This window comes from Medicago truncatula, chromosome 1, assembly GCF_003473485.1.
Source record: "Medicago truncatula cultivar Jemalong A17 chromosome 1, MtrunA17r5.0-ANR, whole genome shotgun sequence".
Lineage (NCBI taxonomy): Eukaryota > Viridiplantae > Streptophyta > Magnoliopsida > Fabales > Fabaceae > Medicago > Medicago truncatula.
This window is the reverse complement of record NC_053042.1, coordinates 27,410,373-27,428,405: the sequence shown is the minus strand read 5'-3', so window position 1 is coordinate 27,428,405 and position 18,033 is coordinate 27,410,373. Positions and strand designations below refer to the sequence as shown.

At 33.1% G+C, this 18,033-nt stretch overlaps 2 protein-coding genes across 3 annotated transcripts; one reads left to right on the top strand and one right to left on the bottom strand.

Moving 5' to 3' along the window:
• Window positions 1–2,922: 2,922 nt before the first annotated feature.
• On the bottom strand, window positions 2,923–9,394 carry LOC25483567 (carbon catabolite repressor protein 4 homolog 2). 2 transcript variants are annotated; one of them, XM_024777090.2, is made up of 12 exons: window positions 8,886–9,394; window positions 7,146–7,872; window positions 6,569–6,655; window positions 6,406–6,483; window positions 6,235–6,321; window positions 6,059–6,145; window positions 5,426–5,479; window positions 5,253–5,344; window positions 5,047–5,161; window positions 4,763–4,907; window positions 4,520–4,677; window positions 2,923–3,502 (listed from the first exon to the last, which is right to left on the bottom strand). In XM_024777090.2, exons 1-11 carry the CDS (start codon window positions 9,041–9,043, stop codon window positions 4,529–4,531), a joined length of 1,779 nt encoding a protein of 592 aa, XP_024632858.2. In that variant the 5' UTR covers window positions 9,044–9,394; the 3' UTR covers window positions 2,923–3,502; window positions 4,520–4,528. The 2 variants fall into 2 exon arrangements, with proteins under 2 accessions (XP_024632858.2, XP_013467715.2); XM_013612261.3 differs by having other exon boundaries at window positions 2,923–3,507; window positions 8,886–9,393.
• A 7,567-nt stretch (window positions 9,395–16,961) lies between these two features.
• Window positions 16,962–17,773, top strand: LOC25483565 (dirigent protein 22). The gene has a single exon (XM_013612258.3). The coding sequence runs from the start codon at window positions 17,021–17,023 to the stop codon at window positions 17,597–17,599; it is 579 nt and encodes a 192-aa protein (XP_013467712.1). The 5' UTR covers window positions 16,962–17,020; the 3' UTR covers window positions 17,600–17,773.
• The last annotated feature ends 260 nt before the right edge of the window (window positions 17,774–18,033 follow it).

The window sequence follows — 18,033 nt, the reverse complement described above, 5'->3', positions numbered from 1 at the left end:
TTTGAATCTCTATGAAATGTCTAGGTAGACACTACAACTCAAATATTTATTTCAAAGTTGTTTAGCCCTTAGATGGGATTAATTCACAATATCAATCTTGTTTACTTTTATAGATGAAGCTTACAGGAAAGTATACCTTCTGATATATCTCATGTTTTTTTTATATTTGTGATGACAAGGTAAACTCTTGGATTTATGAAGAATTGTATACACAATTTTATCTACTAAAAACTGAAAGAGAAGTAAGTTTGCCTTGCAAAATCTTACAAATCAAGGACTTCAGTGTATGTTGAAGTGCAAGGATCTTGTATCCCTTAATCTGATTTTGTAAATCCACGATCAACTTGAATATTTTCTAATCTCATTTTGTGAAAGTAATAAAGTTGTATCTAATTGTATGTGATATGTGTGTAAGTGCGATGTGTTATAGCAAATGCGCAGTGTTGCAACTCCTTAAAAGACGCGCAAGAGATCCAATAACTATTGTAGAGAATTATCTCTCTCAATAATAAACAGACGACTCCTCCTCTCAATTGTGTAAAATGGAACTTTTTAAATTAATATCATGCTATGAAGCAAAAACACGGACACAGATACAAGACACACAACACAGAAGACACGAACAAGTCTAACATCAATTTTTTTTAAATAAAATAATTCAATGTAATCACATGTGTTGGTGTCTTGCCAGTGCCAAAACCACGCCTTTGATCAAATGTGTCGGTACTACATGGATAACATCATATATATATAAAAAAAATATATATATATAAAAAAAAATCATCTAATTTTTTTTCCAACTTTATTTATTACTACTATAAAGTTTTTTTTATGAAAAAGCTTCAATATAAAACCTATTTCATCCAACAAAATCCAAGATATGTTCAATTTAAATCTAAATTTAAAATCATTATTAAATAAAGCCTAACAATTTACTATTAAACTAGCACAAATCATAATTATTCATAATCATAATTTATTAGTTTACATATAAAAAGTTAAACTCCTTATCAATTAGGAATGGACCAATGGACAAAAAGAGTTGTTATTGGTCTTACCCAATCCGACCTCATAGATTTCGGAACGTTGGATTGTTTGAGAATTGTAACAACTACCTCTTATATTTATAAGATTACAAGGACCCTTGCACATGTAATATGAACCATGTGGGACTCGCGCTGTGAAGAATATACAGACACTTGATGCTTAGAAAATCAGAAACATGACAACAGGTTCAAACATTAAACAGGTTTTTGCAAAAGAAACCCGACATCTCAAAGGTGGTGTAAGATTAACCTTTAATAGTAAAATATAGCAAACATAAATCCGTTAGGTCTAACTAAACTGACAATGTCGAGATTGTTATGTTGAACGTTTTTGAAACAACATAATGTATTAACAACACCATAAACGCACAAGCAGTATGATTAGGAATTAGTTGGTCTCTTTTGTTAAATAAATATTGAGTTAACATTGTCTCTTACGTTGATTTTAAGGTTTAAATTTGCTCAACTACCTTTAAAAGTTGCAAATTCGGTTTTTTGCGTTAGTGATGTTACGATTAATAGGCCACTTTTGTGAAGTGCTGACTTAACCTCGTGTGAAGCATCAATGTCAACAGCCAAAATTGTGTTCCCCCGAATTTCTCAACTTTAGGGTTCTAAAACTTCAGATTTTAAAGCATCAATGTCACCAATGAAGGTGTTTTCCATGAGTAGTGTGACTGTATGATTTTGTCACTCACAACCATTAGCACCGTCTAGGCTGCAGAAATGGACCGTGTTCGAAAATTTCTTCTTGTCACTATATTGATTATTGTATTCTTTGAACTATAAAGACTCTTGCAAATTATAAGAGAAAATTTTTAAGTTACTAAATGGTATGCAGGAACTTTCATGTAGTTATGTGTTCTTCAAGTTCTTTTTACAATTTGTCTTATTGCTGTTACTAAAGAAGTTTTTGTCAATGTTTTGTACTGCGTCGTGATTGTGTAAGATGTAACAACTTTGATTGGTTTGAAGAAGATGAAATTGTTGGTAATGATGAAAAGGATCGAAATATGAAGGAAATTGATTCGAAGTTGAAGAATAATTTGAAAATCAAAAGGATATGAAAATCGTAAGACAAAGGAAGAATTGTGTTTTTCCAAAAAGATGGTTTAAGATTTTTTTCTGTTGGCAACTTTGTATGCCTTAGAATGAATCTCCTTTTAATGGCAAATTTATTAGATTTATGTTCGCGCTTCATTCAGAAACAAACTAAGCTGCATATCATATTATTGTTTTCCAAATCTTGTATCAAACTCAATCCCAACCCAGATTTTCTGCCTTTGTTTGTTTAGATTGAGAATTTTCGTTTCACTATTTCTTCCACACACACAAATACAACAATTTATTTATTTATTGTCAAATTTTTGAATTTTTTTTCTAAAACAAATGCCCAATTCAATAAAATAGATAATGTGCTTCCTACAACTTTTATCAGCGAAAACAATTATATATTCTTCACATTCTTACTTTTGTCAAAAAAAAAAAAAAAACTTCACATTCTCAGTGACGAGCATCTTTTAGAAAAAGAAAAACTAGCATGAGAAAGTTCCGACTAAAATACTTGGAAGCAACTTGTGCAAAAATGTTACTACGGAATGAAAGCTAATGATGGGCATGATTGAAGGCTTATGTTTACACCGAAAATCTTGAAACCAGAAACACATTACATTTACGGCAGGTCAGATAACATCAAATTACTCTACCTAACCTATATAAACATCGTAAAAGCCAGCATATTTAAAAGTACTACTATCAAAATATCAATGTGAGTAGTACAGAACCTGAATAAAACTAAAACGATAGCAGGGAAAAAATTATTCTAGGTAGAAACGGCGACAGGAACATTAAAATGCGTAATCAGCATAGATGACGATTAACGGAACATAATATATGCCTTCTATCATATTATACACAAGGGAAATGCCAATTTTTCTTGCAACACAAGGATAGAGAGTGATCATTTGCTACCATTGTGTTTAGGGGGAGCCGGAAAAATGTGTCTAACTTGTTTTCAATTGTTAACAGTAAACATCTCTTCCTATGTTGCTACGAATGAAGCAACAGTTCAAAATTCATGTCCATGTTAAGCAACTTCCCTCAAATTCTACTACTTTGTTATGAATTAAAACTATAGGCTCAGCCGCCACTAAATTGGAAAAACATGGTTTGTTCACTAGGATGTATTAGAGCCAGTAAGGCATCTTTGAAGAAATTTTTGCCTTTACAAAGGGAAAAAGATTTGAAGCGAAGGTTGGGAGGGAAAAGGGACAAAGAAGAAAGTAATAAGGCATGATCACCATAATTTTTCTATGAGTAAGGTAACATGATACAAAGCAGATCACTGCAAGGATCCCGCATGGAGATACCTGGAAAATACATGCACGATCCACCATTCTTACAATAACTTCCGGCCAAATGCTTCTTTCAGCCTTTTTCTTTATGTGTCTCTGGATCTGAACTGCAAAACAAAGATTGACCAACTATTATCAATAACAATAACGAATTAAACTATCCTGGCACAGAACAAGAAACTGATGTGGGATTGGAGTTATAGGTCGGTGAAATATAAACTTGAACGTTCTTTTATAAACATATTAAGATTCACATAGTTAAGTTTTAACCAGCACACGAGTGAATAATGTCAGAAAAGACGGGATATACCAAATAGTATGCCCTACTTCATTTCATTAGATTCATAAAAAAGGAAGGGAAATTTTTAAAGGCAGATCAATACAACAGCAAGTCCAGTATTCCAACAAATCACATACACCACTATTCTACACAGGTGAAACAGATGCATCCATGTAATTTTACTATAATGGCACGAGTATTGTCAGAAATTTACAGGACTTCAGTTTTACTTTGTTTTAAGTACTGCTTTAAAATTATTACCATAAATCTGTGTTAGACTCCGAAAACACTAGCGAGATAGCAGGTAGAAGGGCCGCAATTTTAAAAAATTTATAAAGTTTGTGTCATTATTATAAAGTTTAACACTAGTTTATAAAGTTTCGTGTTATATAAAATTTTATGAAGCTTACAGCCTTACACAATGTAGATAGCTGGAACTGAGTTTTTATGTCGTATACAAAGCTAGTAGTATATCAAAATTATAAGGCAGGCTTTAAGTACTTCCAATTCCACCATGTCATTATTTTCATCCATTACATCCTAGTCTCACACTCTAAGTGACAACCTAATCAAGCTCACCCTTTGTCATATAATAAACACTTAGTTACCCAGCCTTTTAGAGATTATACGAGCAACTACAAAACAAAATGTTCAAAGAATATGAAACTGATAACTTCAACATGAGAGAATATCCAACTACAAATTCCAGCAGCATCTAAGCATTAAGCCATCAATATGTGTATAACAAAAGAATATTCTTAAACAAGTGACCTTAACAACATCAATACAAATCGAGCAAAAAAACAAATATGGAAGGGAAGGGTAAGAATTGTACCTACCTTAAAGTATCAATGCCTAGACTTATTTTTGCAGCAGCGGAACTCGGCTAGGAGTGCTATATGATCTGAGGACCATCCAGGTGAAGGAAGTGCAGTGTCCTTCCTCAAACTCTCTTCATCCAATAACTCCAATAATGACTCCACAACTAATGAATCAGCTGAAACCAAAACCCGTATAACTTCATAAAAATATGACCAACAAGTCAAATTTATAACAAAAATGCAACATGGCAAGACATTCACCTGTGTAAAATATGTAGTCTAGAGTGCCAACAAAATCTCTAGTAACGCTTGTGAACAAAGGTTCATTTGTGCCGCCATCCAGTCTCCTTTTATGCTGCTCGAATGCAAGACCTGCTGTTCTTGCAAAAGACGAGTATGCACTGACCTAAAATTTGAAGCCACATACGACCAATAGTAAATTAAATAAGGCAAAAGATTGGAAAGAGTATATAGAACTAAAACGGGTAAAAATGCATCTTAAATAAATCATATCTTTAAGAGATGCACTTTGATGAATATATTACCAGTGGCAATTGGTGAACCAACTTGCTATGAGGGCGTAAAATATTAAGTGGGTCAACTGTTAAATCAGGATGCGACGGGTCTACCTTCCCCATTGCAAGAAGTGCATGAGGAGCACTGCAACAAAGTTCAGAATAACCTTTATATAAACAAATAAATAACCCTTGCACAATTAAATAAAATAAAATTGAGAAAGAATTCACCATACCTTCCTGGAACAGAATTAAAGTCTCCACAAACCAACATTGGAATGTCCGCACTTGTAGCTATTTTTTCCAACCCCTTTAATAGAGTATGCACCTAAAGAAAGAGGAGAAAATTAGTAATTGCTACTTTCAAAACTAACCGTGAAGCATGAAACAAACCAAAAAAATAGCTTACCTGCCAGAGTTTGACATCTTTCAAATCTTGCTGAACATGAACATGTGTATTTGCCTAAGTTCACAAAAGCAATATACAAGTTAGTAGTAGAATTACTTGAAAAAAATAACCTAAATCTGTAAAGGAGGGCAGAAAGATGGGATAAATGACATATCTTACTTAAAGGAATATTAAAATGTGGTTAAAAAATGAGTCTCTGAAACCAGATATCTAACATGGTTCCTTTTATGAGATTTTAGAGCAAATAAAAGGGAAAGAAAAGCAACTTAAGACCAGTACTATATAAAGATTTTATACATGACTAACAACCATCAGTAAAATAAGACACCAAACCACCACTACAACCTAAGATGGTCTCTCTATCTTTCAGCATATACATCTTTATCAGATATTTGACAATGACGACTCATACTGACAAATGGATGATTAATAAATAGTCAATATCCATGAAGTGTGGCACTAGATTATCCTTATGGGACAAATACTCAACAAATATTGCAATTACAATCTGGTACTGGGGAACAACAAATAAAAGCAATGAAAATAAAATGCCTTCTATGTAACAAACGTCATGGACAATTAAGACATGAAAAAAAAAACGACTGTAAATTAAAGTAACATAAAAGAGCTTACCACACAAAGAAGTTGTCTTTTCCCAAGATTGTCAACTAGTTGATTGTTAACTTTCGTTTCTAGAACCACTATTAGTGCAACATTATCCTAAGAATACAATGAAATTTTGTAAGCAACAATCAGAGGACTATCCAGTAAAGCAGAACTAAAATGTAATCTTTAGGGAAATAAGCCACCTTGACCAGCCGATTCAAGGCAGTTTTCTTCTGAGCGGTTGGAATCATGGCTTCTGTTAAAGACTGTGCAGCCTTATTGAACTCAACCTGCATGCAAGCCACACATGATTCTAATGTCTGTAGAAATAGAACTCAAGTGACTGTAAACAAAAAAAAAAGTCAATTCCCAACCTCATATTTCTTCACATGGGAAAATTTGTCTCTGCGAAAAAATGTCGCACAACCATCAATTGTGTTGCCACTGGATACCTGTAAACCCACAATAATCAGGTTAACATTATAAACAAAATATATGAAGATTTAGGACCACAAGGGACCGGAGTATTGCAATAACCTCGGTTGTTTTTCTCTTGAAAAGACTGTGATAACCATGTTTGTCCAACTCAGGAGCAAAAAATTCGTCATAATGGTCATTTTGAACCTGGAGGAAAAAAGGTGAAGTGTTATCTTCTACATAAGCAATTATTTTCTACTTAATGTTTTCATATGTTTGCAAGGAATTGTATTGTGAACTTATAAGTCAAAAGAAAATAAAAATTCTAAATTAAACTCCCACACCCCATCCAACCCATCAAAAAAAAATACAACACTGATTCACATGCTTGGAAATTATAGAAATGGTTTGTTGTTATTTATGAAATTCATAAGAGTATCCTAATCATTTATAACTGTGGCAATCCAAGTTTTAATACAATAGAATAAGCTGCACGTAGCAGATATTTTGATGCAACCAATTGCATAATCAAGCGTTCGTCAAAAACGAAAAAGATTTGAACTTTAAAAATGCGTAAAGAATTGTGAAATAAATTCAAATATTAATACAACACCAAACTCATAAAAACTTGAAGAAACAATATATTAAATCAAGTTTTTCAACCACCAAAACCATAACCAAGAACACGTTAATGTACCTCCTGAAGGCAAATTATGTCTGCAGCATAACCAACAATTTCCCGTAACAAATTTTGCCTGCGATATGGCCAAGAAAGTGCCCACGGAGGGCAGTAACTATAGAGATCATTTGAGGCACATGTCTCAGACAAGACATTGTATGACAGAGCAGTAAAAGTTCCTGAAGATGTCATACGCCTATCTAGATCTAAATGCCCCATCCCATCAACACGTATAATTCGGCGCGGAATTGGTGAAGGAGCAGGAATGACCCTATTAGTTTGTAAAGTGCTAGCTTGTCCCACAGGTGATTTTGTCACTGCATCAACTACAGAACATTCAAACTTAAGGACATGACCAATGTCATCAGCAGTTGGGGTATAAGTCTTGGATCGTCCAACTTCGAACCAAGTTTCATTGCCATTTCTGATACCAGCTGGATACATAGGAGCTGCATACCCATTCGTCAAACTAGCACTTGATGCAGAGCCAGATAAGTTGGAATTCGAACTATTATATCGTCCAAATACCTCGTCCTCCTCATTTCCATTTTCATTAACTGCATTTGCAGCACGATCATGTAAGGCACGGTGATGCTGCCATGCATCTGAAAAACACTTTGCGGTGCAGTGATAACTTTTAGAAATAGGTATTTTGGCCTTGAGACAACCTACACACTGCATTGTGGCCGGCTCAGATGGATGTATGCTACATACAGCAACATTTTTATCACTTTGTACACGATACCTGCCACAAATGAAGATCAAAGGATGTAGTGTCAAAATAGAAAAGTCCAGCTTTTAAATAAGATCAATAGAAATTACAAAGTTGCAGAACATTTAAGATCAATTTACTAACTCACTATAACCATGAGCTGACACACATAAAACATATCCCATTTCCGAGCAAGCAAACAAACAGATACGACAAAACATCACTAAAATTCATTCATTACATACAGATCCAACAAAACATTGCTAACATTTATAGTTATGTGTCGCAATCCCTAAAACCAATCATCAAATAATTAATAAAATAGAAAAACATAATAAAAGGAAACAAATTATACAAACCACATGTATTAATCATCATTATATTTTTTGAGTTACGAAGTTTCCACCGCCGTTTAATGGTAACTAATTTCCGTCTGTGAATTGGGCACACAAGTTGGATTCTCCCCTCCCGAATAAATTTCCTCTATACTTGCTTTCGAGAGGCAGGGATCAAACCCTAACCACTTGCTTTCAAGAGTCAGGGATCAAACCCTAACCACTTACTTAAGGAGTCCAAATCCCTTATGGATCAAACCCTAACCAATTGCTTAAGGAGTCCAAATCCCTAATTATCCATCCACATTTAATTAAGCCCTAATCCCTAAAATCACAATCGATAACACAATACAATCAGAAATAAAAAAAATCTTCCTAGCAATAAAACACCACAGACCCATTTTATTAACTCTAAAATCCTTCGCCCAATTCGCAATTAACTTCAATCACATTCGAAATCAATCCAATAACAAGTATACTAGCACTTATGAAGCACCGACCCAGACACCAGACCGATAGTAATTTGAGAAAATAACAAAATTGAATGTAATCACATCCATCAGTGTCGCGTCAGACAACAGACACGTCTTCCATCAGAAGTGTAACAGTGAACATAACAATTTAAAACCTAATAGCAACACTAGAAACACGAACTTCAATAACAATAAAAAAAAAAACAGAAAATTGAAGCAAAGAAAAAAAAGAAGTCACCATTTGTAACGCAAGAAATGGCCATCTAAAGGAGAAGATTCAAGAACATCATCGGTGGAAAGAGTTGAATCAAAACGACGAAGAAGAACATACGGCGTGAGTTCACAGCCAACAATGGGAATATCAGAAGGAAGGTGCACACGCACCACGGTAAGCATGCTTCAGTAATTATTTCGCGACGGCGATTCACGGTGGCGGCACTGTAACCCTTGTGGCGGATCCGACATTAACTTCACCCGATAACCCGCCAGAGTTGATGGATCTAAAAATGAATCGATCGAAGATTCTAGAAAGAGATGAATGAGATTATTAGGGTTTTGTTTAACACTTGAGTTGAAACGAAGAAGAAGAAAAAAGAAGAGGGAGTAATCGTTTTTTTTTTTTGTTTTTTCGTTTGTGTGTGAGATACGAATACGCTCTAATCTGGTTTTGAGTATTTGGGTTTTGGTTTTGATTTTCGTTTTCACTCTTCTTTTTCTTCCCCCTTTCTTCGACCCTTTTGAAGATTGGATTTAGATATTTATATTTCTCAATTATTGGAAATCAAAATCTCTTTTTTTTTTTTTTTTTTTTTGTGGACCTTGGTTAGAGAGTGGGCTATTCTAAGAAAATTGCTTTATACACATGTTGTTTGGCTCAAAAACACATGTAAAAGACGAAAATACTCCTCAATAGTTAACTGCCGAGGAAAAATAAAACCGGTTGCAGTTAACTACCGAGGAAAAGCAATTTTAAAAAAAAAAAACTCATTCGGCACTTAAGTATTGAGGAGTTGTGTCTGACTTTTTAAAATCAAGTCTGATGGGCAAGTTAGCAACTATTGTTTCTTACAGTTTTTTTTATTTATTATTATCATGTTATAGGTAAGTTAGCAACTATTAATCTCCATAGGCAACATGTGAGGCGCACAAAGATTAAAATCATAATAATTATTCCATTAAAGTTTAAACTATTTTTTGGTGAATTCTTAAAGTTTAAGAATTTTAAATGCTAATTAAATTTACATGGACATATGCAATCTAAATATCACACAAATATGGCAAATGTAGAACTTATTGACAGTACGAGAATTGAAACCCAAAATAAATTAATGTAAATATTTGCGAAAGATATTTTTCCAAAATGCAAAGTGGGTGGAGTATGAAGGAAATATTGTTTGTGAGAAAAAGCAATCCATGTCACACATAAAGTGAATTATTACAACCACTGATTCAACTCAATATTTAATATGATCAGATTGAATAAACCTCTCATTATCTGGAATAAATGGGAGGAGACAAAAAAAGAGGGAGACCAAGGAGAGAGACAAACGGTAATTAAAAGGGCAGAAACAACTCATCGGTACTTAAGTGCCGAAGGAGATTTTTTTTTAAATTGCTTTTCCTTGGTAGTTAACTGCCGAGGTTTTCCTCAGTAGTTAACTGCCAAGGTTTTCCTCGATAGTTAACTGCAGTCTGTTTTATTTTTCCCCGGCAGTTAACTACTGAGGGGTATTTTCGTCTTTTATATGTGTTTCTCAGCCAAACAGCATGTGTACACAGCAATTTTCCTATTCTAATTGACAATTGTTGTTTTAACATGAAAATCTTCCTAAAAACACAAGTAAAATGATAAAATACCTCATGCGGTAGTTAACTACCACTGGCTTATAACTAAAAAACCGGAAGCAGTTAATTACCGCTGGGTTTTTTAGTCTTTTACATGTGTTTATAGGAACTATTGAATGTCAAAAAAGCAAACATCATTCTAATTTGTCTAATTTTATGGTATTGGGCTTCTCCTGGGGGAACATGTTGCAGACAAAAATACTAAAAAATTTGGAATTTTGCTCTTCTCCCAAACAAAATACTCGCACCCAGTTGAATTTCTAGATATACCCATGCGTGAGTTAAGTCACGTTGCGTGACTTAACTCGTGCATCTAATATATCTCAGCGTGACTTAAGTCACGCACAACTAGCTTGTGCGCGAGTTAACTCGCGCAGGTTGGCCAGTTAGTCAGAGCTCAAGAACACACGTTTTTTGGTATTTGGTCATCTTTTCAACTTTCAATCTACACGTTTTTTTACAACTTTTACACTTTTTTTTTTACTAGATTTATGGTAGTTATAACCTATGTTACCATTCTCACCTATAAATATCCCTCTAAACTTCCCCATTTCCTCACACCATTTCATATTCTCACTCTCCTCCTCACTATCAACCTTATGAATCTCTTTCTTTTCTTTCTTTTTTTAGTCTTTAATTTGGTGTATTTTTCTTCTTTTTTTAGTCTTTATTTAGGTGTAAAAAGAGGTCAATCTTGGGGTAAAAAAATGATTGGTGAGCAGCCTTCTTGGGGTAAAACGAAGCAGATTTAGTTTTACCCCATGAAGGTTGGTTTTCTTGTGGATTTCTTTTAGTTTTACCACAGGAAGCTAGGTTTTCTTGTGTTGATGATATATATATATATATATATATATATATATATATATATATATAGGGTTAGGATCAAATGACACCATGGTGTCAAACTAATTTTTGACACCAAATCTTATCCATTCATTTCATTTAATTCAAAGGTTTAAAACTATCACCAAATTAATTAATATACACCAAATATTCTCTATTATCATTAATTTATAATCAAACATTCCATTTTTATTTCCCCAAATTTATAAATTTTCCCATATTTCTATAATCATACTCAAACTTCTTTTCTAAACTTTTTTATAAAATGAATGGTAGAACTCATATACCTATGGTTGTTTGAGTATCATCACCATCAATGATATTTCTTTGTCTTTATCTCATATATACTCATATTTTTTTAATAATTAATTAAATTGTATTAAAAAAAACCAACAAGCTCGACTAATGATTCTTGAATTGTTCATGCTAATTAGATTATTTTGTCACTCATAGGTTTAATTTTTTTAGAGGACTCATCGTGTCTCATATTTAATTGAATTAAGATTTATCATGATTTTATAAAAATTATAAAGTTTGAGTTTGTGCTTATGGCCAAAAGAAAAAAAATTAGGGGTAAATAAAAAGGGTTTGAATCTACCAAAAATAAGAAGGGATTGTTTGATTATGAATTAATGATGATAGATATGTTTCTTAATTAGGTGATAGAGAGTATTTGGTGTATGTTAATTAATTTGGTGATAGTTTTAAGCCTTTAGATTAAATGAAATGAATGGATAAGATTTGGTGTCAAACTAATTTTGACACCATGGTGTCATTTGATCCTAATATATATATATATATATATATATATATATATATATATATATATATGGTGAATTCTTACATGCAAAATGACGATGATATTTATTATGATCGCATGTATGAAAAATGAAGGTGTTAATGATGGTGAATTATGGTGTGAACTATTCAGTCATATGTTCATGCATTCATAAGTAGGATATTTTGTATCTAACGAAGGTGATTAGGATATTTATATCCAACGACGATGATTAGAATAATTTGTATTCAAATGACGACGATTATGATATGGTTGTATCAAGCGAAGGTGATTGGTACCACTTGCATATAGAGTCGTGTCTAGGAACATAACATACATTGATGATTGATGTATGTGTCTTGTTTGGCTATCTGTTCGGTGAATTGTGTGCATTTGGTGAACTTAGTGAAATTTGACGAATATGTGATTATATGAATGTGTACTTGTTGCAATGTTATATCATGTGAAATTAATCATGTTGTTTTACTTTCATTTGATTATGCTTTTATTTGTGGAATCTAACTCATAGTGGTCGTTTGGTTGACCGCCTGCCTTATTCTTATGGGTAGACGATGTGCAGGAGCAGTTGCTTTGCTTTGGTGAGTTTGCCTGAGGATATCATGGATGCTACCTCGTCTATTGCTTTTGGAGTCGTAGTTTGTAGGACTATGATTAGGAGTCAGTTGTCGGTGTCTAGCTATTTATAATGAATGCTAAGGATTTTTTTAGACTATGTACTAATGATGATATATGTAGTATGATGACATGACTACTTGGAGACTTATTTTATTATTGATGAATTGTTGAAATGATTATTCTGCTACGATGTTCTTAAAAATTTAGTATGCATGTTTAGGATTTATTGAAGAAGTAACATCTAAATTCTTTATATGATTGTATCATTTATGTGTGTTGTCGCTTTTAGAGTTTAGGGTGTTACAATTTACACCAATTCGCTTAATCAAGCTTAAAAAAAAGCCATAAGAAAGTTACAAGGGTGCCTGCTCGGATGCCAATTGAAATTTTGGCACGTAGTAAAGATGTTATACACGATGTCAAGACAAGCGAGATGTTAAGAAAGATGTCAAGACATCGTGATAACCTAGATAACAAACAACAAACATAAATAAAAAAAAGTGGGACGTAAAACGACACAAGTTGTTTGTTAACCTAGTTCGGTGCAACTTCACCTACATCTGGAGGCTACCAAGGCAAGAAGAAAATTCACTATAGTAGTATCAATTCGAAGCATGCATAAAAGCTATCTCTAGTCCACTAGCTTCTCACTTAATCACTATTTGTGCAATTTCTATCTAAGACTCTTCCTATATATGAGATCCCCCCTCTCACTTCCTCTTAATCAGAATCCTAGTGATCGTGGCAAGCAAAATCATTGCTAACTTCAAATGTCGGTAGACTAACGAATAAGCAATATGCTTTTTAGTTGCAATCAACTTTTTTAATAGATCACTTATTCCTTTCAAAGATGCAAATTCTACACTCGTACACATATCAGAGATGTAAGTCTCAATTGACTATCAAGGAATACCAATGAGGTTGGACAAAATTCACTTGGATAAAACTTGGCAAATTCAATCAACTTTGCCTTGTCAAAATTAAAGAACAAGTTGGTTGGACACAAATACTCCATGCAAATAAGCAATCAACTATTTGTCTCATTAAAACGATTATTAAGTTCTTGAAGCTGGATATCCATAACAATATAAAATAATTCAATGCCGTAATGATTCTCTATTGTGATAGATTCAACATTACCTCCATGTTTTGATTGTCCACGAAAGTATATATCACCCATGTTTGGAATGCCAATGCCATGCTTATTGCAAAATAAATTTACCTCATCCAATAAAGGTTCTCATTCATCATCTCTTAGAGTTTGTAACAACTCTTTTGTAATGTTAACCAAATTCATAGCATTGACGATGTCTTGATTTTTTATCTGCAATGTTTGTGACAAATTATTTGAAATACCCAAGACTTTTTTCATCAAATGCAATGTGATTGCAAAATCAAAATTATTCATTAAAAGTAAAAGACCATTTTCTTCACCTCTTCCATCTTTGACTGTAACATCATCTTTCAACATATTAAGAACATCAATTACAGAACTATACATCAATATCAAATTCACCAAAGCTCCAAAGTGAGAACTCCAACGAGTATGAGCAACACCTTTCATATTTCTTTCTTGATTCAAACCTCTTCCACTAACAATTTCTCCATCTTCAAATACTTTCTTAACATTGAACTTTTTCTTTCGTGGTCCAAGGTTTTTGATTATTCATATTGAACTCAATCCATAACCTATGACTTACCTACACCAATAATCTGTAACATGGTATAAGGCTTTTGATTATTCATATTGAACTCAATCCATCTTGTACATAGGGCAAAGAACAAAGTCGCTAGGCAAGAGGCAATATTCAGGCATCCAAATGAGCATGATATTAGTCTCAAATTAAGTACATATATTATATAAATATTTAGACATATGAAAGTATGTAATTAAAAACTAACACTATTAGTTGACATATATGTCTTTCTCCACAAGTTAATAGTTTTTTTATCAAACTAAATATGATGACATAAGATTCCAACTAATTCTCATATGATTAAGCATTGTTGTGACAAAACGAAGAATATCATGTTGCGGGCTAATTAAAGGGTTAAGTTCTTCTGAATTCCTTCCTAAAAACATGAAGAAAATTCGCAATATTCGGGAGTGCCAAGTCTCTGGAGCGTAGATGCAATAGAGGCACCTTAGATAAAACACTTCCCTTCTGAACATCCAAGCCTTCTGGTCTCCGTAACTTGTATGATCTTTCAGTGGTTGGGTCAATAGCAACAACAAGTATATGGAAATTTGAATTCATTAGTGATATTGTGTCTGACAAATAGTTTACAATTTTTATGTATTCGTTATATATATAACTAACGCTAACATATCACAAAGAAATATTCTAACCGACATGATCAAAAGCCAATTGCAGCATTTCATGAAGGGCCAGGAAAACCATAAGTCCAACAGCTATAATCAACATAGAACCAATAAGCAAAGGCAAAAATACATCTTCACCAATTCTTAAAAAATCATTGCAGAACATATCTTTCGAATATAAGGCAAACACACCCTGATCATGTGCAGATGCTGCCAAATATGGACATCAGAATAAACAATCAATTTAACAAACTAGAAAAAACAAAACTCCACTTGAAAAGGGTTATATAGAGGGTTTTAAAAAACACATAATCAAGTTATAATGATAAAAAAAAACATCATGTTTTAAAATACAAATTTACCCTCTCCAAACCCAAAACATGGAACCTGATTATATTGACCAAAAGTAGACATAGTATTCACAATAAAAGAGGTTGATTGTTGTCAAGGGTTTTCTCATCTCCAGCAGGATCTGAACCCTTTAGACTGAATGAACCATATAAACCCTTTCGACTGAATAAGCTATTCCCTGAACCAACACAAAATATACACCTAGCCTTAAAACACCTTGGGTTTATTTGAATATAAAACTAACAAAAATGACTAAATGTAGTAACGGTGAGAAATTTAGAGGACTGAAATAAATCAATTTTTAGTTAGAGGACCAATTCGATACCAATTAAATAGTTAGAGGACCAAAAAGATAATTTAGCCTAAATTAAACGTATTAATAACAAGATTCATAAATTGACAAAAAAGTAATTATTTACCTCTTATAAATAAAACCAAACAAATAAAACGAAAAAGACTAATCGTTAAAAAATATTAGCTTCTAAATGTTTTATTATCTATGTAATGATTCATATTGCAATATATTAGTTTCTCCATTGTTTATGAGCCGGACGGTGGCACGGGTAAAAGTTTTAGTTCTTTTGATATTAGAGCATTAGATTTGTTGGATCACTCTAAAGTGCATAATAGTAGATGTTAATCCTTGATAATGGAGAGATTAATGGTTTAGATCTTCACATTGTTTTCCAATTGAGTTGTGACACCATATGAATACACAATTCAAGGCATACATTTTACCCATTTTCTTTAGTCGCTCTATTCTCTAATGCCCACAAATTTCTCTGTTTTCAATATATTTAACTATGACACTATTTGGAGAAGAACAAAATTCCTATAATAAGGGCCTCACATAGCTGCCAACCTCAACTATATAATCTAAAGAACAATTTTTGAGTGGACACAAGGATTTGGACAATCCATTTGGTTATATAAACATAAAAGAAAAAAGTAAAAAAAATAATACTAATTAAATAATCATTAATTTTTAAATGGCTACGGTGTTTATACTTTTTTTTTTTTTTTTTTATGTGTGTAACTAAATAGAATGTATAAATTCTTGTATCTATCTAAGAATTATTCTGATCTAAGGTTGAGACAACTTTATTATATCTATTTATAAAAAAAATTTAGGTCAACAAAAAGTCTTGCTGTGTGACAATGATTAATATCCACCGATTAATAATAATTTTGTAAATTATCAAACCCAGTGTTAAATAATTTAAAGGGACACCTATAAAGTAAAGAGTAATGATACATAGACATCATTAGGTGGCAATACACTCTTTGATACCCACATAAAAATCTGACACGTGGCCACGTTGACCTTGCACAAACACACTTTATCTTTTCTCTCCTATTCTCTATTCCTAGTTCATGAGGTGTCCAAGGATGTATGAGAATAAAAAATGTCTATGTAACATTTTTCTAAAGTAAATGGAACAAAAGTAATATTAAATATGAATAATGGAATAAAGTAGTGAGCAGTGACTACACCAATTTGGCAAAGTATATTTCAATTTTCGAACCCTATTCTGTCAATGTCCATAATATATAGTGGACCTATGTGACTCTCCTCAAGCCACACACCTCAATCACAATGGCCAAACTTTTCTTCTCAAACTCCTTTCTCTTATCCCTCATCTCCTTCCTCTTCATCACCACCATTACCACAGCAAAACCCCATTCTTTCATAAAAACCATCTCCCCAACAACCCTAGGACTCCACAAACCTCAAAAACTAAGCCACATCCGCTTCTACTTCCACGACATCATCGGCGGAAAAAACCAAACCGCTGTCCGGGTCGCCTCATCTCCAACCACTGAAAAATCCCCCACGGGTTTTGGTTCAGTGGTTATGATGGACGACCCGTTAACAGCCCGTCCGGAGTCAAATTCCGAAGTTGTGGGAAGAGCACAAGGAATCTATGCTTCAGCTTCACAAAGTGAAGTTGGGTTTCTCATGGTGCTTAACTTTGCTTTCACACAAGGGAAGTATAATGGAAGTAATCTCAGTATTTTGGGAAGGAATACGATCGAATCCGCCGTGAGAGAGATGCCGGTTGTGGGTGGTAGTGGGCTGTTCAGATTTGCAAGGGGGTATGCTCAGGCTTCTACTCATTCTATAAATGCATTAGAAGCTATTGTGGAGTATAATGTTTATGTCTTTCATTATTAAGATTAAGATGAGATTCATAATCAATTTTAGTTGTTAATTTTTTATGTAGTTTTGTATCATTCACGTGTTTTTTTTTATTTTTTTTATTCATTGTTATGGTAAGCCTTGTAACAATGGGTCGACAAGAAAGTTATTGGCAAGAAATCATAAGAAATTAATGAGTCCTTGACCCTACCGTGCAGAAGAATATGTTCTATGTTTTTTTCTACGTAAGAATATGTTATATTTAAGTACATGGTATCACTGTAAATTTATCAAAATCTTGATGAACCGCTGTGATTATGATAAGATCTCCAAGTTACCTTCACTCTGAAAAATTGTTGGAGACTTGAGTTAAGATTGCTGGAGTTCCTTAACTAATAAAATATTATATGTTTAGTATTTATGAAAAAATGAAATAAAGAAAATATTTTAGAAATTAATTAAATTTTAAA